This window comes from Achroia grisella, unplaced genomic scaffold (assembly GCF_030625045.1).
Source record: "Achroia grisella isolate CSIRO2021 unplaced genomic scaffold, CSIRO_AGI_Agris_v1 utg558, whole genome shotgun sequence".
Lineage (NCBI taxonomy): Eukaryota > Metazoa > Arthropoda > Insecta > Lepidoptera > Pyralidae > Achroia > Achroia grisella.
This window is the reverse complement of record NW_026712938.1, coordinates 1,248,114-1,268,825: the sequence shown is the minus strand read 5'-3', so window position 1 is coordinate 1,268,825 and position 20,712 is coordinate 1,248,114. Positions and strand designations below refer to the sequence as shown.

The following is a 20,712-nucleotide window of genomic DNA, read 5'->3' as shown; positions in this document are numbered from 1 at the left end:
TACTTAGTTTCTTATTAATTGACATTAGCAGAGAAATAATTATTGTGTACTTTAGCCATATTGGCAGTCTCACAGTGTTACTTACTTCAGTATGTTAAATAACGTTAATAGTTACTCCATTTTCTTTCCAATCTATATTATTTTCTCTCATACTCTACACAATAGTTAATAATACATTGTTAATAAATAAATTAAATGTACTCGTTAAAATACTCATGGCGGATGGAAAAATCTAGATAAAATAAAAAATAATATACCAATCATTACTTTCTATTATGAGAAGAAATACATAACATCTAGTAAGTAGTACGTAAGTATTGGTTATTATAAAAAAAGAAGACTTAAATGTTGTCATTTATTATTAGACAGAGATTCGAATTAACGTTATCAATACATACTTATAACATATTTATACCTAGTATACAATTCCGAAACTTATCTACACAACCTGTAAATAAATACATGAACTGGGATTCTACATCAAATAACATATTCCTATATTAAACCGATGCTTATAATATATTAACAACATCAAGTATTTAATAGTAAATAAAAGTAATATTAATTATTTTAACAACACTAATTAAATCTGAGAATAAATATAGTCCACAAAAAACTTATGGACATACTTATTTATAAAATTTAAAGTTATTATTTATACCTACTATATTGGTTAAAATGTCGCTACAAATGTCAAATACAGAAATTAATAAAATAAAGACATTACGTTTTTAGTTATTAGATAAATAATTATTTTCAAGTTATTTCAATGAAAATCGTATTATATAAAATAATAATTTAACCAATATTTAAATAAATGGACTTAGATAGGACTTAAAAATTGGTCTTCGAATAGACTATGAGATAACATAATGACAGTTGTCATTTTATTTTCTAGCTAAAACGTATTAAACCATAAAATTTCATTGTCAATTATTTCAAGGGTTGCGCCAAACACGTTAGAAACAAAAGTAATTACGGAGATACCTATGTATATATACCACAGATAAGATAATATAGTACTACGTACTAAATTGCTTATACTTATTGGAAAGTCGAAAAGAAAGGAAAATTACACTAGGTGTATCAATTAGCCCAGTGCTAGTGCACTCAATATTATATCGTAAACATTTTGTGATTTATATAGAACAAAATATAAGAGTCAATAGCCATGACCAAATGGAGAAAATCGTATCAGACTTCGTAAAAGCATTATGATTCGCACCATATTACACGACTAAAACGTGTTTCTTACACTATACAACTAATTGGTGACAACTCAAAAGCTTTCGCATGAACTTGCGGTAAGTATATTAAAAACCATAGCAACTGGTGGAAGCTGTAGGTAGTTACTCTTTTAGTACAAATTAAAACACGCTCAATGCGTACAACTGAAAGATAGGTCATATTCCTATAGTGCTATGTATATCTAGCGTTCCTATATTTTTATCTTCTCATAATCTTGATTCTTCTTCTGTTTCTGTATCCGTAAGCTTTACATGAGTAGAGGATACTTCATCCGCATGAATTTCTACAAAAGTAAACGGTGTAATGGTAGGTGCGTTAGTAGGGGAATTATTGCCATTAATATTATCAAATTTCGGCCTGCGTTTCGTGATTGCCTTTGGCAGCGGGCGATCAGCATTGCTTTCTCTTCTCATTGTTAGTTTATAGCCTACTTGATTGGCTAATTTACGTTGACAGTCTACTAGTTTGTCACGAATTACGTCCATATATTCATTTGCCGCTATGTCACCTCCAGGCTCCTCTAATAAAAGTAAGCAAAGTCTTTGAGCTTGTTCCAAGTATATAATGGCTTGACCTATTGCTTCAAACTTTTCGCTTGATCTTGACATAGCAATAAAATGAGGTATGAAAAATTCAAGTACTAAACGCCGGCGTTCTGCTTCCATTTTTGCCGGAAGTACGACCTGCAAAACAAAAAATGTTATAATTTTTTTTATTTATCCTTATATCAATATTATGTAAACGATATATCTATTTTAAATATCATAATAAGTTAACAATTTCTAGAGCAATAAAGATCAGAAATATAATAAAAAGATATAATCTTCCTACACTAATTTTATATTAGTGTAGGAAGTAGTTTTGACCTAGGAGTATTATTTTGACCAACGTGTTATACTTATACTCAAATATATGCTATGCTACAAAATAGTTGAAATAAATATTATACATTGTTAGACTAAAACTTTGTACATTAATAAAAGCTGCAATGATTGCATTTACAAAATATCAATTAATTAAACATTTTCCAGCTTTATTTTATTAAATGCACTTATTAAAAAATGATGAAATCTATAAATTATAAATATTAAAAATTAAAATAAATGGGATTTTGTACTAACATTTGGATTTATGTCATTTTTCTGTTTGACAGCAGTCTTCTGTTTCAGAGATACATTTTTTTTACTTTCTTCCACTCGTCTAAGTTGTTCTTTCTTCCATCGATATGACCGATCCTGTGCTTTAGCATATTCGGTTAAAATTTGCTCATTCTTCTCGTCACTATCACTGTCGTTAGATTGTACTGGAGCCGGAGTGACGATTGCTGGATTAATAACTCGCATTAGATTTTTACAGGTTAAAATTGCATAAAGTCTACGACAATTCAATTTGGGGTAAAAATCTTTCTTGACATATTTTATTTTGTCCAGCGCATGTAAAACGTGTGGTACTGGGCTTTCTAAAATATTTTTTAACGTTCTTTGGAGTGACATTAGTAATGGTCTAGGAATGCTTTTGAATTCATTGCAATTATTTATGAAATAATTTGGCAATCTTTTTTGACACATATGCACATAAAATGTTTCTAAAAATAATCTTAGTGATTCACCAGGGCGATCTTCTGGCCATTTTGCAAAATTGTCTTCACATTGCCAGAACAAATGATTCTTTATGTGACTCGCATCTATCCCTACTTTTGATGTTTCGCCTTCCAAAAACGTTTTAAACAAAGTCAATGCAAACAAATAACATCTGATATGACTATGAGCTAAACATTTATCTAAAAAACGTTCAGCTGCTGGAAATATTACTTTCCATTGCAACTGTTGTTCAGAATTTAATCCTCTTTTAGGTCTGTACCCAATTGGTACAAGAAAACAACCAAAGTCGATAGTTTTATGAACCATTTGTTTAGTAGGCCACTGATAACTGAAATTGGTTCTAGGATTCTGAATTATTTTTCTTTCTCGAATGACCCATTGATTAGCAGCGTTTGGCCAGGCTGCTATAAGAGCTGGATATACTTCATAGCGTTTTTCTTTTCCATTTAATATTGTGTCACAATAAATACTTGCGCCTTGAGATAATGCATTTTTAATAGACTCTTGTGATAAACCTAAACTGGTACCTAGATCCGTAATAAAAATATCAACAAAATTTCTCATAAACCTCATAGAACTTAAATAGTAATGAGTCTCATACAAATGAAGTTCAGAAACTTTAGGCTCTATGTCTTCATTATTTTCTTCTTCTTCTTCTTCTTGATTCCAATGATCGGCTCGGGTATATATTGAAATCCAAGAATTTTCCGGCAAAGTACCAGAAATTAAGGAAGTATTTGATAGCATACTTAGTTCAATTCTCTTTGGGGTGGTTGATTCAGTAATAGTCGAATATCCATAGTCGGATTCTGTTTCACTCAATGAATTAAGGCGACTGCTATTAGAAGTAGATCTATAACCAGACGTTTCAGTATCTTCAGCTTTAGTGTCGATATAAGATAACATAGTTTGTTCATCCCTTGATGGGCCACTTATTGTATTATTACGAGTATTATTTTTCAATATAGATTTCTTGGGGTATTCATTATCATGAATTGTTTCTTTTGTGGTTGCTTTATGTTGACTTTGATTTCTATTATCCATATTTTCTCCTAATGTAGAATTTACTTTACGCATATTTCTAATATTAGAAATACTACTCTTCTGCGCTTGCACACTAATTTTTTTTATAGGGCCACTGGATCTTCTATTCGATATATCTACCGTATGCGTACTTTCATTTATTTTCTTATTATGATTATATATTAAATTTTTCTCTGTGGAATTTTCCTTTATTCTGAGTTTTATACTATCCAATAAATCTTCTCCTTTAAATGTGGACGGAAAATCATCTGATGCATTAGACTCTCGTTCTGAATCTGAATATACAGTGTCATCAGAATCTATTTTACTTTGTGTAATTTTATCGGTTTCTTTCGCATTTGCACTTTCTAAAACCTCTAACTTCTTCAATTTGACGAATCCTGTAAATATAAACATAGATCCTATATTATGGATTCGAAAAATGTTAAGGCACAAGAAGGTAAAGTGTTATGCTTAGTTAAACTAGAATTACTTGTTTAATAAATACTAACCGATTTTCATTTTCTCGAAAATGCATACGGAATAGTATCATGTTAGTCTATACATTTATTAAAACAGCAAAATTTCTGTGTGTGTGCAGTGTCTGAACACATAATAATGAAAAGTGTACTGTGATTTGTTTCATCACTAAAAGAACCCTAGTTTATAAAAGTATGTATAGCTATTTAAACGCAAATACCTATCTAAAAATGGATTTCATTTTATAAATACCGAAAATCATTTTCACTATATTTTGTTTGTGTTCAACGACTTCACAGTTTCAAAACAAAATGTGATAAATTCTTCTTTAATTAATAAAGTTTACTTCTAAATTGGTTTATATCTATGGTACTAATTTTATTGCGTTTAAAGTCGACAATTTAAGATTTCATTAAAATACAATTTGAATTTAGTCATCTTACATTATATTTTAAATAATCGAGGCTAGTAAATTGTGAACGTGTTTTTTTATGATTATATTACGTGCATTTAACTTTACCTGGTTCTTTACTGTCTTGTATGCATAACTTATAAAATGGAGCATCAAGAACTGCACTGTAGTCTGATGTGTCACCTGGTTCACAGGCCTCTACATTGTCATAAATGACGAAGAGTCTGTAAGATAGCAGCGGTTCATTAAGACCTTCTTTCCCATGATAACGTACAAATTCATGTACGCATTCTTGTAAACGGTCCGCGAAGAATACGTGTTTATGATGTGCAACCATAGCCTCATTAATATCATGCTCCTGATCCACCGTGTTCGTCTGCATATGGTGGAGTTCCCTGTAATAAAAGTTTCAGAAGTCTTTATCTTCACATATTATTTAAAAAATTGTAATCGGGCGAAACCAGCTTGTTTTCGCTTCTGTTTATGTTCATAAAATTTTAATAAACAACGTAATTTTTCAATTGTTAATAACGTAATATGTTATACATGGGTATATTGTCAGCATATAGGACAATATCTTAAATGTTAAAAAAATAACAAGTATTAGGTACCTACTCGTTATTTTTAATATTGTTAATATTGTATTCTATTACTGTTTATCGTTATTAATTTACTAATAAAATAATAGCTAGCGTAGTTGACGCATCTCTAAAAATATTATATTACTGTCAGCTGTTTAGCACCTACCCATAACACAAGCTCTAGTTGGCGCCATTTAATTTGTTATTATAATTATTATATTAATATTATATAACTTTCAACGAATCTCAATATAGGTGAACAATTAATACCATTCAGTTTGTCATATGCTAATCCTGTAGAATATAAATAACTAATATAATACCTACTGATTACTTAGGAAATTGAATGCTAAATTCAGAATATTTTTCCGTAAGTTACTTGGTATTTATATGAAAAGAAAAAACATGTGACAACAATATAATTAATTTACTGATAAAAAATACCACAAAAATATTTGAGATAACGTAAAAATGTTTTAGTAATCATTTAATATACTTACCTATAGGTAAATAGATACAAATTAATTATCGTATGTCGGTATCTTAAAACCATACTGGATCAAAGCTATCTAAAGGTATTATGGATGTAGTGTGTATAAAAAGACAATGTATATAAAATTTATTTGCTTATTTAATAATATTTTTTGTACTATGTAGTATACTACTACTATACCTACAATGTAGGTACATGAAACTCCTTTTTACCAACATTACGCGAAAGGTTCATACGGAGGAGTACAAAAAACTAATATATTTTTATATTAACAGTTTAAAATACATTAACACGTACACGGACATCACATGATGACGTGATGTACATGGTGCTGTGATATTCTTGTTACTGTTCAGATATAAGTATATATATATAGGGATGGTTATCACTTACGAGCTGGTAGGCCGTTAGCTTGTTTACCGCTTCAGTTACAAAAAAATACAAACTACCATGCGTCTAACACATATATATATTTTGGTATATATAGAAAATATATATGCCCTTCTGTTTGCCTGTAAATAAAATCATAAAAACTATCAAATTTATAAATTTAAAATAATTATATCCACATTTTTACCGATGGACGACAATTAATTAAATAAAAATCATAAAGAAATCCTCATTTACTTAAAAAAAATATAGTATCTGCTTAGGCACAAGGTAAAATAAGGGACTTAATGTAACTTTATAGTATAATTAGAATCTGAATCTATTTTATATTACTACATTACTACATACATAACAATTAACACTAGTCGCGGTTTATAATATTCAATGTATACACGTATACATATCAACTAAAATTTTAAATCTATATGACTATAAATTATGCAGATTAATAAATTCGGCTGTGGATTATGAATACGGCTTGATAAAGACGCTATATGATATAATAACATTTATTGTTAGATCCAATGTACGGTTTTTTGTTTTATTCTGTCACATAAGACTGTTGTTATTTATATAAGTATTTATGTATATACTTTATTTTAAACTGCCTATACTACAAGAGCTAATAATAATAAATCAACCCTTAGGGGAACTAAGAGTTAATTTATTATTATTCAATACTCTTTAATATCGAATATTGTTGACGGGAAAATTTAAAATTTTCTATACCTTATATATTATAAATATATCAAAATTATAAAACGGCAACACTATCATGTTAACAGTGGATTAGGTTTATTACCTACTAATTTTATCCCATTTTAGTTATGGAGTGATCTTTGTATTTTTGAAGAAGGCTTATAAAGTACTAACAATATCTCAAAATACAGTACTGAATACTACAAAGAATAGGTTTATGTACATAATGTTACAAAAAACATATAAAAGTAAACATAATTAATCTACTACTCGTCGCACAATTAAATTCTATATATATGCAACATTTAAAACAACCAATCAGAGGATTCGTAGGCAGCACGCCCCTGTCATAATAATGTCAAATTTACAATAAAGTGTGTCATGCAGATTCTAAAAAATCGCTAAAGATACGAAATCTAAGTACACTAAACACACTGTATCTATTTTCGATAACAACTTTAAATATAATAGAGACCAGCTAACCATCAGACGAATGTTTATAATATTAAACTACGTTTTGATGTTTATTTGTATTTAGATTTTAAAAGTGAAGATAGAAGCTTCCGTAAGAATGTCGGTAGTAAAATAATTTACCAGCGTTTAGATTTGCAAGACAATGCAATTGATGGGTATGCTTATCATCTTTTTTTTTTTTTTTTTTATTAGAAACCAACAGCGTTACAATTTCATTTACATTAACTTATGTTGTAAAATTAAAGCTACTATAGGTTTCACTTAATTAACACAAAGTATGTAGTATTGGCTTGCGCTAAAACAAAATAACAAAATAGGAAATCAAAGAAATAAACTGAACACATAAAAAAAAAAAAAATGAATTACACAAATACATCTCCATATAATATATACTACACACTGATGCCGGTAATTTGTCCATCTTCATCAGGATAAGCAACCTTTGATGATGTTATTGATATAAGTAATAATAATATCTCAGACAGTTCACACATCAGCATCAAGTCCCAAGGCCCAAGTTCCAATCCTAAGCTGAGCTTGTGTTAGGGGTACTAGACAACTGATATAAATAGAAACAATTTTTTGTGAACCCCGACCGATACAAACAATCATAGTCATTAATACAACTGTTTGTATCGTGCGAGGAATCAAACCCGCGACAATCAGAAGTAAACCGGTGCGCGAAACCGTTAAACCACCGAGATCATCGTACCTACCTAATCATCATACCTAATTTAAAACCATGGAAATATTTATTTATTTCCATGTGATTTTGTAGAAATCCGAGTATATACCAGATGTCAAACAGCTTGCTTTGTAAAGTGTGTATTGTATTGAAAGGGAAAAAAATTACAGAACACAGCATAACTTTAGTGCTCCGGAATGGCAATACATGCATAATGCGTCACATGACTGCGTAATGTTATATGCATACATATGTACGCGTTAGTTGCCGTTTAGGTACTAGCCGGTAGATCGTCAGTTTATTAATAAATAAACAGTGGAGATTCACCTTTCATAATTATCGAAGAACTGCACCGAGAGTAGAATATTGTTAAGTAAAAAAGCATTAGTGTCAAAACGCAGCTGACGTCGCATATTATCCAGGGCATCGTCGTCATAGGAGCGGATGTGAGCAGGCGGCGGCGTGGCGGGCGCCACCAGCGGCGTCGGTGCCATTCCTGCTGGTTTCACGGGTTGTTCTAATGCACGCGACCTTCTGTTTCCCGGATTTGCTTTCACTTTTCCGCTGTGATCTCGCTTCTGCTCGTTCCATCGCGCCCTTCCAAATATATTGTCCGGCTGCTTTTTTGATCGTTTTGACGTCACAATACCCATCACGATGTCTTAGAATTAAATAAAAACACCTATTGTAATCACAGCTGTATTCTGAAACTTATTGTAGTAGTGTCTTTCACATTCCAAATGTGCACAATATTTTTATCTACATTACGCTTAACGATATTTGTAGTTATATCCACTTTGAGACAGACACAAAAATGTGTGTCTTCATGTGTGACCAACGAGAAATAAAGTGACACTAATATTAAAAAATACATTCATAAAAATATGACTCCTTTTACTCCTTATCAAAGCAAGTAGATTAGTCGATAATAAATAAGTAATGAAGGAAATTGATTACAACTGCATTGTTAGGTTACCTACGACGTCATGGACATTTTTGATAACATATTGGATAGTCATAAACATTTATATGTATATCATAAAATAATGAACAAACTTTACATAAGTAGTAATACTTTGAAAAAATTATATATATCTTAAACGAATAATAATGTTATAGGTATTTCACAGATACAAAAGTTGGTGTTTTGTTTGCAAACATACGTTTACTTATTGTACTATATACACTACAAAGCACTGCTACGGCTGTTACCCGCGACTTTACTGTTTTTAATACCAACTTTTGTATTTGACATATTTCACCCCAACTAAATATTCATTTTTGAGATCAGTTAATAAGAGAGCTAGTCTAAATCCACCCTCGTTTTGAGATACACGTTTTGATGATTTCATTGTATAAAAAACACGTCATTTTTTTTCTATTTTTGACGTATGTTTTTTATACATTTTCATAATTTCAGTTTTAAGTTTTGTCTTTTGTAAGGTTGTGATTAATATAAGTCTAGAAAAAATGTGGTAAGTATTATTTATTACTTTCATTAAAAGACATTCCGTCGCTACCCAACCTTAAATAGTGATACAATATTTCTTCATGGTAGTTTTATTAATATTCATTCAGCCATTTAGTTGCGTAAAGGTAACAAATAGACACATTTTCAGATTTGTAATATTGAATGTGACTACAGACTATTTTATAGTTACAAAGAGCAGTTTCTTTTCATTACGTCTATGCATATTTGAAGTAAAAAATATTTTTGTTATTACATTTCTTTTTATATCTATAACCGTTCTTATTTCATCTATAATTTAATGAAAATTTACAGCTGAATTTTTATGATATATTTTTATTTTACTCGTTAATATCTTTTGCACATTCTTCATTATATAATAGGATAATCCTGTATAAATATAAGTAAATAATCGTCTTATCCAATTGACGATTAAGTTGCATAAGTATATAGATATGTGACAAGTTCATAACGCTCGCTAAATATAAATGAATACATTTGGAATAATTATATCTTACGTAGCTATGTGTGTCTTGTCATTTCACTCACTGACAGTAAACTAAGTAAACAGTGTCTGGAAGTCAACCTCCATTATTTGTAATTCACACTGAATATTTATTAGTAATGTAATTTAGTATATATGTATGGTTACCTAAACTATTTTAATTTACAAGGTGTGGGAAAATCACTTCGGGACGAGACTCTGTGTAGTAGTAGTTTCCCATTAGTGTATGCAAACCCTAAAGTATTATTTCATAATGGTAAAGATATGGTAATGATAAAGTATTATTTCATTTCCAATAGTTTCGTAGAAATAAGCCTCTGAAATTTCACGTGTAACTTAGGTATATACTAGTTTTTTCATAGCCATGAACACACACACCTGTCACAGTTTATTTTTTATGTGCATGATTATACCAAGCTTATGGATTCAGTTAAGAATAAAAAAGGCAAATATCCAATTAATACTCATATTTATTAAGGTTTATATTAATTATTTCGTAATTCAATATAATTATAGTTACAGATATTTAAGTACCTACTGTAGTACGGTCAAATATTAAGAGAAACAATTTGATATTTTGGGCGAGTACACTACAGTAAAGTAAAAGATTATTAATAATGGGTATGTCATATTATCTTATCCGTAATTATAAGCATCCCATGTTTCCTTATGTTTTACTATGTAATGTTATGTTATCTGTGGTTTTACACAATAGGACGGTTACGCATTAAAATCTGTTCCATCAATCATCAAATATTTTTGACCCTTGCCTGAAGAATAAGTGGCTACGAATAAGCACTATTTAGCACAAAAATAATTGCTATTTAGACTCGAATAAGTTGCAGTGCTAACTTTTTAAGATGTACAACCTGGGCGAGAGGAGAGTTGTTTGTCCTCATTAACCTTTCGTGACACTGAAAAACTAATGAAGTGTATAAAAATGAAACCTTATTAAGTATTGTATTATTATGTATATATACACTTGTTTATATAATATTTTTAAATATGAAACTATTGTAGAATGAAAGTATAAAATATTTATTTGACACCCTCACATTATTAATAAAATAATATTATAATACTATAAATTACGCTATAACCTACTTTTTTAAACATTCCTAATAATAATAATTAATATTCGGATATAATCTTACAATTTACTTCCTCAGATCGTTACATACATATCGAATAAGTCTCGTTCAGGATTCAAACCAGTGTAGAAGATCTCACCCAGGGTACCCGCTTAGTTTACGGTTATGGTATATGTCGTAAAATTTCTGCAGGGGCGATACTCGTGCCTGATTCTTCCATATTATTAGCTATGCACTCGTTGTCCCCTTCTCTGCGTGCATGAATGTTGATCCTCCGATGACTCTTATTCCGTTTCACTTCACCCATTTTTTTCTCTAATAGCCTCCTGAAAAACAAAAACAAAATGTGTATGTCTACTATAACGCAATGATCCAATGATGTATTTAGGTACGACTCTTATAGAAAATAAAAACTAAAAAACAAAATGATTTAGCAGGCTTTAGTTACGAAATAAACCTTTAAGACAGCAGGCTTATTAGAATCTAATGTAAAAAATGTAGTCCACAAAATGTTGAAAGAAGCTGATTCGATAGAAACAAATTCAGGTTAAGATGAGGCTGAATATAAAAAAATCCATATATAACTGTTTTACACCTGCTGAATATAAAATTAATGTATGCAATATAACATTAATTTATAATTTAAATTGCAATTTTATTATGCAAATACAATGACGATCACAGTGAGCTGAGACACCTGAATGTGTGTACATAACAACCGTCACCTATATATATTTTATGTACATAGGTGAGGCAAGGGTATCACATGATGACGTGATGTTCATGGCATCACATGATGACGTGATTATGATGATGTTCATGTGAATTTCACATCATCATGCGATGCCCTTGGCGTCCTCAGGGGTTACCATGCTGTAAGACTAAAATATCATTATTTCTATATACCCAGAGAAATGTACATGTGGACATGTCAATTGTTTTGTTAAGCACAACATCAATAGTTGACAATGCAAAAGCATTATCAGCTACTACTATTACACCTTCTAGGATAACAGTGGTGACGGTATGTTATGGTTATTAGATATATGTACATTTATCTAGTCGGTAGGTACTTACTGTTGGCGGCAATCAATTAAAACCCCGAGTAGAAAAACAGCAGCAATAATGACCAAAACGAAGGCCGTCACCCCCACAATCGTGGCCACCGTGAGCGTGGGCGCCTCCTCCTCCATCATTGATATGGATATCCCCGGGTCTATAGTCGATTCCATTATATCTGCATAAAAAAAAATTAACCTTATTCTTTTTTTTGTGGTTACATATGTTATAACGTAATGTTGAACTACATTAATAGGCAATCTACCTACAAAATTTTATACCAATTGATGTATCGCGAAATTCTAACGAATGAACATTTCTACAGACGTTGTTTTATTTGTATTGACCTTTTTAATATTTGTATTGTATTTTATATTTTGACATTCTGTTTTTATATACCGATTGGTTTCTTAATGTTTTTCTCTACTAGCCTATACACATATTTTACCTCACCTAGGAACGTGTCTCATTTTAAACTAGCCTAATACAGTCCTCCGTCACAAAGGTACTCTGTTATCAAGAAATAAAAGTTTATTTTTATTTTGACAATAGTAAAAATAAATAATTATATTAGTTCCATATTTATTACCAAAAAAATATAACTCTATATATACTATGATATAAGTATCTATCTTATAGTACGTACTAATGGAGCTATAACGTTATAGTCAATATTCAGAATAAGTGTAGAATCCTATAGAAACTAATCTCTTGCTTTCAGCAGAAACAGTTTCATAGATATTTCTTAACTTCTTACAACTTTTTTTCCTTTTATCTTCTTCTTACCTCTTTCTATCCAAGTTGTGCTTTTGTCGTTAGAATTCATGTGCAGTTCGTTCCTCTATGGACACCGTGATCTCTGTAAATAATACCATACTTATTATTTTATTATCCGTTTCATAACCTCGTGAATTTAGTAAATTATTATTTTATCTGTGGTAGTATCACTCTTATAATATAATAGAAAGTCTACCTGTTTGGAGTAGAAGACACTTGATATGACAAGTCATTTAATCACACATCTACTAGAAAAAATCGTATAAATATGTCGTACAAATCTGTTTAAAAATCCACGCTAAGTAAATTTGGATATAATTACTCCACATTCATACATATATCATAAATTCAGATGCTGACGAATGAAAATTATTATATCAGGACAATTCTTAGAGCTAACGATGTGTTGTACACAATGTTGTTAATTGTGAACAATTTTTTTTTCCTACTTTTGATATGAATATACGCTACTCTAATTAATATCAGGTCGCGTTTTTAAACCTCTTTTCAAAACAGATTAAAGCTCTATGGCGTAAGGAAGTATGTTAATTATACAATTCAGCTTGAAATGCATTCGGTAGAACATATATTCACAGAAACCATGAAAAAAATATAAATATCCTAAAAAAAGAAATAGAAAAAAAATGGACTCTATTGCAGAAAACAGTCCATCATGTTAGTTGCATTAAAATTGTGGAAATAACATTATAATTTCTTTAGGGCCTTTATCTTATCTTACTAGTGTAATATTTACTTTTTGGTTACCACAAGTTTTTACAGTATTTTGAAATTATATTCTTATGTAATATCAAGTAATTACCTTAAAATAAACTACCAGTTTTTGCTCGTAATATTAATAAATTGCTTTGTAATAAAATACAGAAAACTTAAAGTGATGTAATTAATATTGACCCGATTTCTTTATTCAGTGCGTGTTATCAGCCAAGATAGCATGCAACTAACGCATGCATAAATAAAAATAAAAGTGTCACTAACACATACACAATTACACATTTAGACAAAATGTAGATACCTTATATATTGTAAGAGAGAGAACGCAATTAAATTAAAAATTACAATACAAAATTCAAGTAACTGTACTTTACAATAAGGTACACCCTGCTTTAAAGTACAGTAACACAAACCATTTCAATTATAACTATCAAGATATCATCATTACTTTGCCTTGGTATTACAATTTCCATAAAGTCTGTAAAGATATTCCTTTTGTTTGCATCTTTATCATATAGGACAAAGCACCGCAAAAAACTCATCACTTTTGAAAAACTAATATTTATTGTATTTTCCTGCAAAATGCATAATTTTCCATTAGTAATTGAATCTAATAATAGCATCAATGAAAAAATTCGTGAAGGCCGACAATATAGTGACGTACAATAATTAAGATTGAAGATAAGTGCTGAAATCAATTACGAATTTATATGGTAGGTATCTACTTCTACTACATACGTAAACGAAAATTCAATTTGATATTGACTGCAATGAAATTAATCTTTTTCCTTATATTTTCTATCTACGGCGGAACTAGTCTCCATATCATATAGTAGTATTTGTAAAGAGACAAGACATACTTATGTCCTTCTTATATCAGTCAAAAATATAGCCATAAGAAGTTGTGCGGTAAACTTAGTTTATTAAGTCTAAAGGTGAGCTTGCGTCAAAAGATTTGTATAAATAATACTGTGCACTATATATAAATAGTATATTTTGGTTATATAATAATTTTCGGTTCTCGATTAGATATTTAGAAATAGTTATTTGTGTTCATGAAACCATGACTCACCATTCAAAGACATATGCGCTCCTAAAAGGTAATTTGAAAGAAAATTTGTTTGTACAACATACATATTATATTGAAAACAACAGGGGATTATAACTGTTTTTAGTAGTTGCACGTCAATAGAACAGTATTAGAGTGCTAAAGTACACTAAGTACACTAGATACATCTTATCTCTATATATCTTATGTTGCTACTGTTTTGTATAGATATATGATACATAAATCACCGTAACTATTAAAGTATATATTGCTAAGTAACAGGAAATTATTAAATCAGTGTCTACAATCTTTAATTACTCGTATTGAGATAATTAAAAATATGTAGATAGTCGTTAACTCCGATATAGGAATTAAATCAAATCAAAATATTATTAGGTAATTCATGTTCAGTGTACTGATATTTATGGTATAGGTAGTCAAATATATAAGTTCTAAATATATTACATAATAGTTTAAGCGTATATTAATTAGTAATAATTAGGCACATGAACAATATAATAGATATTATGAGACATCCGTGAAAGATATACCTAAATATGAATCATTCAACATTCAATTAATCTGATTCTAAACAAATATATATATTCATTTTCGGACTTTAAATAGCATGAAATTAGAAGCAATTGATATTGATATTACAGTGATACTGGTTATGGGTTGGATCCTCGTGCTAGAATGCTAACATTTGAATACCTACCTGCGTAAAACTTTTTAATACTGACAGTTTTTGAACTCGCGACTATGTATTCAGGCTTCAGTATGTCAGGCTTCGCTATTATCAGTAAGGTATTGATATCCGTGGTTATTGACAATGATGTTTTGTAACAATGATACTAAATCGATGACAATACGGTCTTGGGAAGTTTATTAGGAAGTCAAGTCACACGGCAATCTGCATTGTATCACGTACCTATTCGTATACGATTCTATACATACTACGTTGTATGTTTGCACATATAGCGTAGTATGGCTATACAACCTATAAATTTAGGTATTTTTAATTACTTTAATTCCATGTTCTTTCAGACTTGTAATGTATATATACTAATTTAAATAAACCAATGCCAGATTCGAGTAAAATCAAGATACCAGTCGTTTACCGACTTACCTATATAGCTCTAAAATGAGAAGCTAGTTACAAAAAAATAAAACTGGGACATCTCAAATTAATAACCAAACGAGAAACACTGAATCACTGGCAAGAAATGCCAGGATTAACACATTCAAAAGACCTAATTTCGGGCTTCTCGACCAAATACACCAATAGATTACTGCTATTGAGTAAAAACAACATATGCATGATGACTAGGGCCCTCACAGGACACTGCAAATTAAACAAGCATATGGCTAAACTAGGCCTATGCACGACAAGTATCTGCAGATTCTGCCAAACTGAAGAGGAAACGCCGCTTCACATCCTATGTGGTTGTAGCCCACTCATGCATAAACGAAATATCTCCTTTGAAAAGTTTACACTCTTTCCCGAGGAGATAAAAACGATCGCTCCTAAGAATATCCTTCAATTCTTGTCCCTGACGGGTCTAGGTAGCGAACTCTGAAAAGGGCGAACACAATAGATCTATGTAGGTCGCAGTGCTACAGGTGCTACACATCTGACAATAGCCCAAACAATCCAATAAAAAAAATACAAAAAAATATATTTATTAGGTTTATATCTTTAATATGGTGTGTACGTACACTGATCACTTTAGAGCACCATTGGCTTGCCAGCTTACACTAATCACAGTACTAAATCCTCTATTGCTTCATAATCAGTATTCATCTTCTATAGGCCTCTACGAATATTAAGTACCTACAATGAACAAAAACCTCAACTCATTTTCTGAATCACCGTATTCCAGGTACTGAAGCGTTATACAGAAAATTATTGACGCATTTTTAATTTGATGACGTTATTATTGAGGGATCAACTGAATTAAAATGGCTCAAAGTTAATCAAAATATTCATGTAGGTTTAAAGCAGACGCTAATAAAAGTGAAATCTACCGTCCATCCGGAAACCAATGTGAGCGGAGAAGAACTGACAAGAAAATCTGTTCTTACTCATTTCAAACGAATTGTACATTATTATAAAATCACACATATTAAAGCTAACATCTTTAGGTTTTGTTATTTTTACAATTTAGGATTGATACATACTGAACACATTCCCAATTAGGCTATTCATGATTGCCACACTTATAATAAAAAATTCCAATAATTACGTGCCTAACCTACATATTACGTGTTTATGAACGGAATTGTAGAAGTTACTTATCAACGATGAAAATTCTTGTTGATAACAGGTTTATGACTCACCTTACTCATAAAGTGGAACAATGGTAGAAAGTATGACGCGGTTTGTCTTGCCCTTAACTACAAAACTGTCAATAGATATCGCACAAAGATATCCACACGTTAGGAAAATTTCAAAACATTCATTGTCATAATGAATGCATAATTCAATAGCCAATGTAAAACTAGGTAAGTACATTATTTAGCCTATTTCGAACAATTTCAAATTTGATCTTTTTACATTAGTAATATTTTATAATGATAACGCCTTAAAGGTTAAGATTAGTATAGGATATATGAGGATAGTAGTAGTAGTAAGTAATGAACTGTTACTTACTAAATTCTAGGAAGTAGGTACCGTACCTAGTTCACAAGATTAGTCTTTTTTGTGCTCTACGTATTGCCGTAGGTTGTTTATTTAAAAAAACCATAACAAACAAGAAATTGTTTGATAATTTAAATTGTATTTGTCAACGATAAATACGTATTTGCCGTATTTAACAACAAATATTCATTTTAAGTCGTCTATAGCAAAAGTTAATATCCAAATATATTTATTTTAATATTATAATATTAATTTGCTTATTCTAATTGTATCAATTATATGTAACCCGTATATAAAATATACAATATCTTGTATGTATATAATTAAAATCATTTTCGCAGTATATCTATAGGTAGCTGTAGTTTTGATACAATCACCTGTACTAACAGAAAACAATTTAACATCCTCGCCGTAATATTAAAATCTTATTATTAATATTATAAAAGCGAAAGTATGTTGTGAGTATGGCAAAAACTACTTAACGGATTTGATGAAACTTTACAGTAACATAGCTTATATATCAGTATATCATATAGGCTATAAATTTCAAGAGGGTGAAACCAACGGCAACCAGCGGCGGGCACAGCTAGCCCATTATAATATCATTGCAAGTGTTTATTGATACACCTACCTGTTCTTTGGTTCATTATTCTTATATATATAATTTTATTAACCCGAGTCAGGTAATAATGTATGAATGAATATTTTATTGTTAGTCATTTTTATGTTATTTTATAAATACCTCTGTTAGTTATTTGAAACTTATGTAGGTATGCCAAAGGATTTAAGGATGTCTATAACGGATCTAAATACGGTAAGTATACGTATGCGTGTCAAGAGCATCGTATGCGCCTGTCCGGATAGTGGCAATGAATGCCAGTCGACCGCAATTATTTGAGGTCGCCAAATACGAATTTGAATGAATATATACGAAATTGAATGTTGTTTTTTTTTTGTTCTCATCCATATATTTTTATAAAATTAAATTACAGTATGTAAATGTATGTATGATAAATTCCACTATCTCGTCCTATGACATGATACAGTTTTCATTAGTGTTCATTTATTAGTGGGAAAAGGAGTCCACTTTATTGTGAATTCGATCCCTGGTAAGACCAAAGACAGTAAAACAATGTCTTACAGCAAAAACTAGTGTGTACATTATTATTCTTTACAAATCAAACAGTTCCTAAATCGAATAGTTTCTAGTATTCAAACCCAAAAAATAATAATAAACAAAACTACCTATATAAAATCGTTTCGCGTGCAAAAACTGCTCAGATAGTATTATGCTAATTCGTATTTGTAAACAGTGTCTTCGGAATATACGTAAGATTTACCAACGTGTTTTAAACTCAGCTACTCTGGTACCCTATCAGTATTAATGCTTAGCTCTTATTACTAGTATCTTTAGAACCATGTCCTCGAGTTAAGTATATTATTGCTGATTAGTTAAACATTTTAATTAGCATTGCAAGGTTTTGTAATTTCATCTTATAATCATTACAACTTGTATAGTCTCCTATTTATTTGCCAATAGCAACTATAAACATAGGTAATGAGAATTTATTAAAAAAATACAGCGCAATAAACATAATAAAAATTACGTGAAACCTCAATAAATATTTTATTGAAGTTTATCACTGACTGCCTATAACTACTTAGGTATACCTATAATAAAGTCACTTTTGTAATTTGTAAACTAACTACCCACTTTTATTAAATAATAGGATATAAAAGAACAACATTGATTCACATTATTACAAACCGTATGTTCAATAAGGATCGTGTTTCCAAATTAAATAACTCGAGAATGGAAATTCGATTACAAGTACATAAGTAAACCGTTTCCACGAACTTACGTTTCTCCGGGCTCAGGTAACGGAGATATTATAAACAAATCCAAATCTTTCACAACACTTATACACGCATATAGGTTAAAGACTGCACATTATTATCAATCTTAATAAACATCAAACAAAACTTTATTAGTATTACGTCGCCGTATGGCAGTATGGGCTGTTAGTGCCCCGTCACTTTCGCATGGCGCAAGCGCAGCGCATGGCGGCACGTTTCTTACTGTCATCTACAACCAGCCAGATCACTTCGTCGGGCAAATAAACCTTCTCATATAATTGTAAGTTATTGTAGGCTAATACGAATTCTACATTTTATCTCAATCATTATGGCTTCAATGTCAATATTATTACTACAATTCCAAAAACAATTAGTAATTAAAAATAAAATGTCATAATTTATAGTATTAAATATACCAGATACAGGAACCGCCCATTTACTGTGCGATTAAAATACCTCATTATCAAAAGCAAGTTCACAATATAAATTACCTACATAATAATAAATGGTTACCTACCTAGTTAATGATAGTTTGTCTAAATCAATTCACATCATTTCTAAAACAGTCAGGTTTATACGATTGTACTTATTTTATGCGATTCCTCTGTCATAACTATATTAATTACTACCCTGTTGATTTGATAGGTAATAATTTTAGCACATTTGGACTAGGTTATTTTTGTCGAAACAAACGAATAATAAGAACGTCATCCATCAGTGAATAGCCACCGTAAGAATATATCAGACCAAGAAATACGAAGAATATTTTTAACATTAATCTAATGTCCTTAAATTTATCTGCAGAACGTCTTGTTTACATCTTGTTAATTTATATTTATTTTATTAATTACTGACTGTGACGGGTTGTAAAAAAATATGTAGTGATGTTATACTTTTATGGTATTTAGTAAGTAAATAAGTATAAAAATAAATGTAATTTATTACGCTTATTAAGCAGGGACACCGATAATATTCCAAAATTGTTTACTCAGATGTAAATAAGTGACTGTAGAATGAGTGGAATCAGCCAGTAACTATACTGTATATACCACAAGATACTCTGGTTTTCATTAAGAAATAAGTAAATAAGGCGCAAAGAAACCAGTTCGTTTGCACGAAACAAAATTAATTCTAATAACTTACATCCTTATTGAAGCATTTGAGCTCGGAGCAAGCAAATTACATAGCTATACATAGTATTATTTGGAAATACATATACAATTTCATAATTTGATCTGCCTATCTACTCTACGTACACTAATTGTTAAGCAATGACATTGGATTAGAATTATACACTAGTAACACAATAATTTTATATTTCGTGTTCAAAGAAAAAATTTACATTGTTATAGATTTATTTGTTGTTCGGCTTGATTATGTGTAGTAACGTACGTAAGTACAAATTGATACAAAAATGAATTGAATTCAAATCGCCATTGAGACTCCAG

General features: G+C 30.2%; 2 protein-coding genes across 2 annotated transcripts; both read right to left on the bottom strand.

The window, feature by feature from the left end:
- Positions 1-1,419: 1,419 nt before the first annotated feature.
- On the bottom strand, positions 1,420-11,308 carry LOC131848486 (uncharacterized). Its single transcript, XM_059198366.1, has 4 exons — positions 8,414-11,308; positions 4,873-5,159; positions 2,370-4,273; positions 1,420-1,931 (listed from the first exon to the last, which is right to left on the bottom strand). The coding sequence occupies exons 1-4, from the start codon at positions 8,737-8,739 to the stop codon at positions 1,455-1,457; spliced, it is 2,994 nt and encodes a 997-aa protein (XP_059054349.1). The 5' UTR covers positions 8,740-11,308; the 3' UTR covers positions 1,420-1,454.
- A 5-nt stretch (positions 11,309-11,313) lies between these two features.
- On the bottom strand, positions 11,314-19,496 carry LOC131848487 (uncharacterized). The gene is made up of 4 exons (XM_059198367.1): positions 19,270-19,496; positions 12,996-13,068; positions 12,228-12,387; positions 11,314-11,476 (listed from the first exon to the last, which is right to left on the bottom strand). The coding sequence occupies exons 2-4, from the start codon at positions 13,033-13,035 to the stop codon at positions 11,314-11,316; spliced, it is 363 nt and encodes a 120-aa protein (XP_059054350.1). The 5' UTR covers positions 13,036-13,068; positions 19,270-19,496.
- Between the last annotated feature and the right edge of the window lie 1,216 nt (positions 19,497-20,712).

Coding starts and splice junctions, on each gene's coding strand:
- LOC131848486 (XM_059198366.1), bottom strand. CDS start 8,739: ATGGGTATTGTGACGTCAAAACGATCAAAAAAGCAGCCGGACAATATA. Junction 5,160..8,413: donor TTCTTCGATAATTATGAAAG/GTGAATCTCCAC, acceptor CTTTTATTACAG/GGAACTCCACCATATGCAGA. Junction 1,932..2,369: donor AAAATGACATAAATCCAAAT/GTTAGTACAAAA, acceptor TTTGTTTTGCAG/GTCGTACTTCCGGCAAAAAT.
- LOC131848487 (XM_059198367.1), bottom strand. CDS start 13,035: ATGAATTCTAACGACAAAAGCACAACTTGGATAGAAAGAG. Junction 12,388..12,995: donor CACAACTTGGATAGAAAGAG/GTAAGAAGAAGA, acceptor TTTTTTATGCAG/ATATAATGGAATCGACTATA. Junction 11,477..12,227: donor TTAATTGATTGCCGCCAACA/GTAAGTACCTAC, acceptor TTTGTTTTTCAG/GAGGCTATTAGAGAAAAAAA.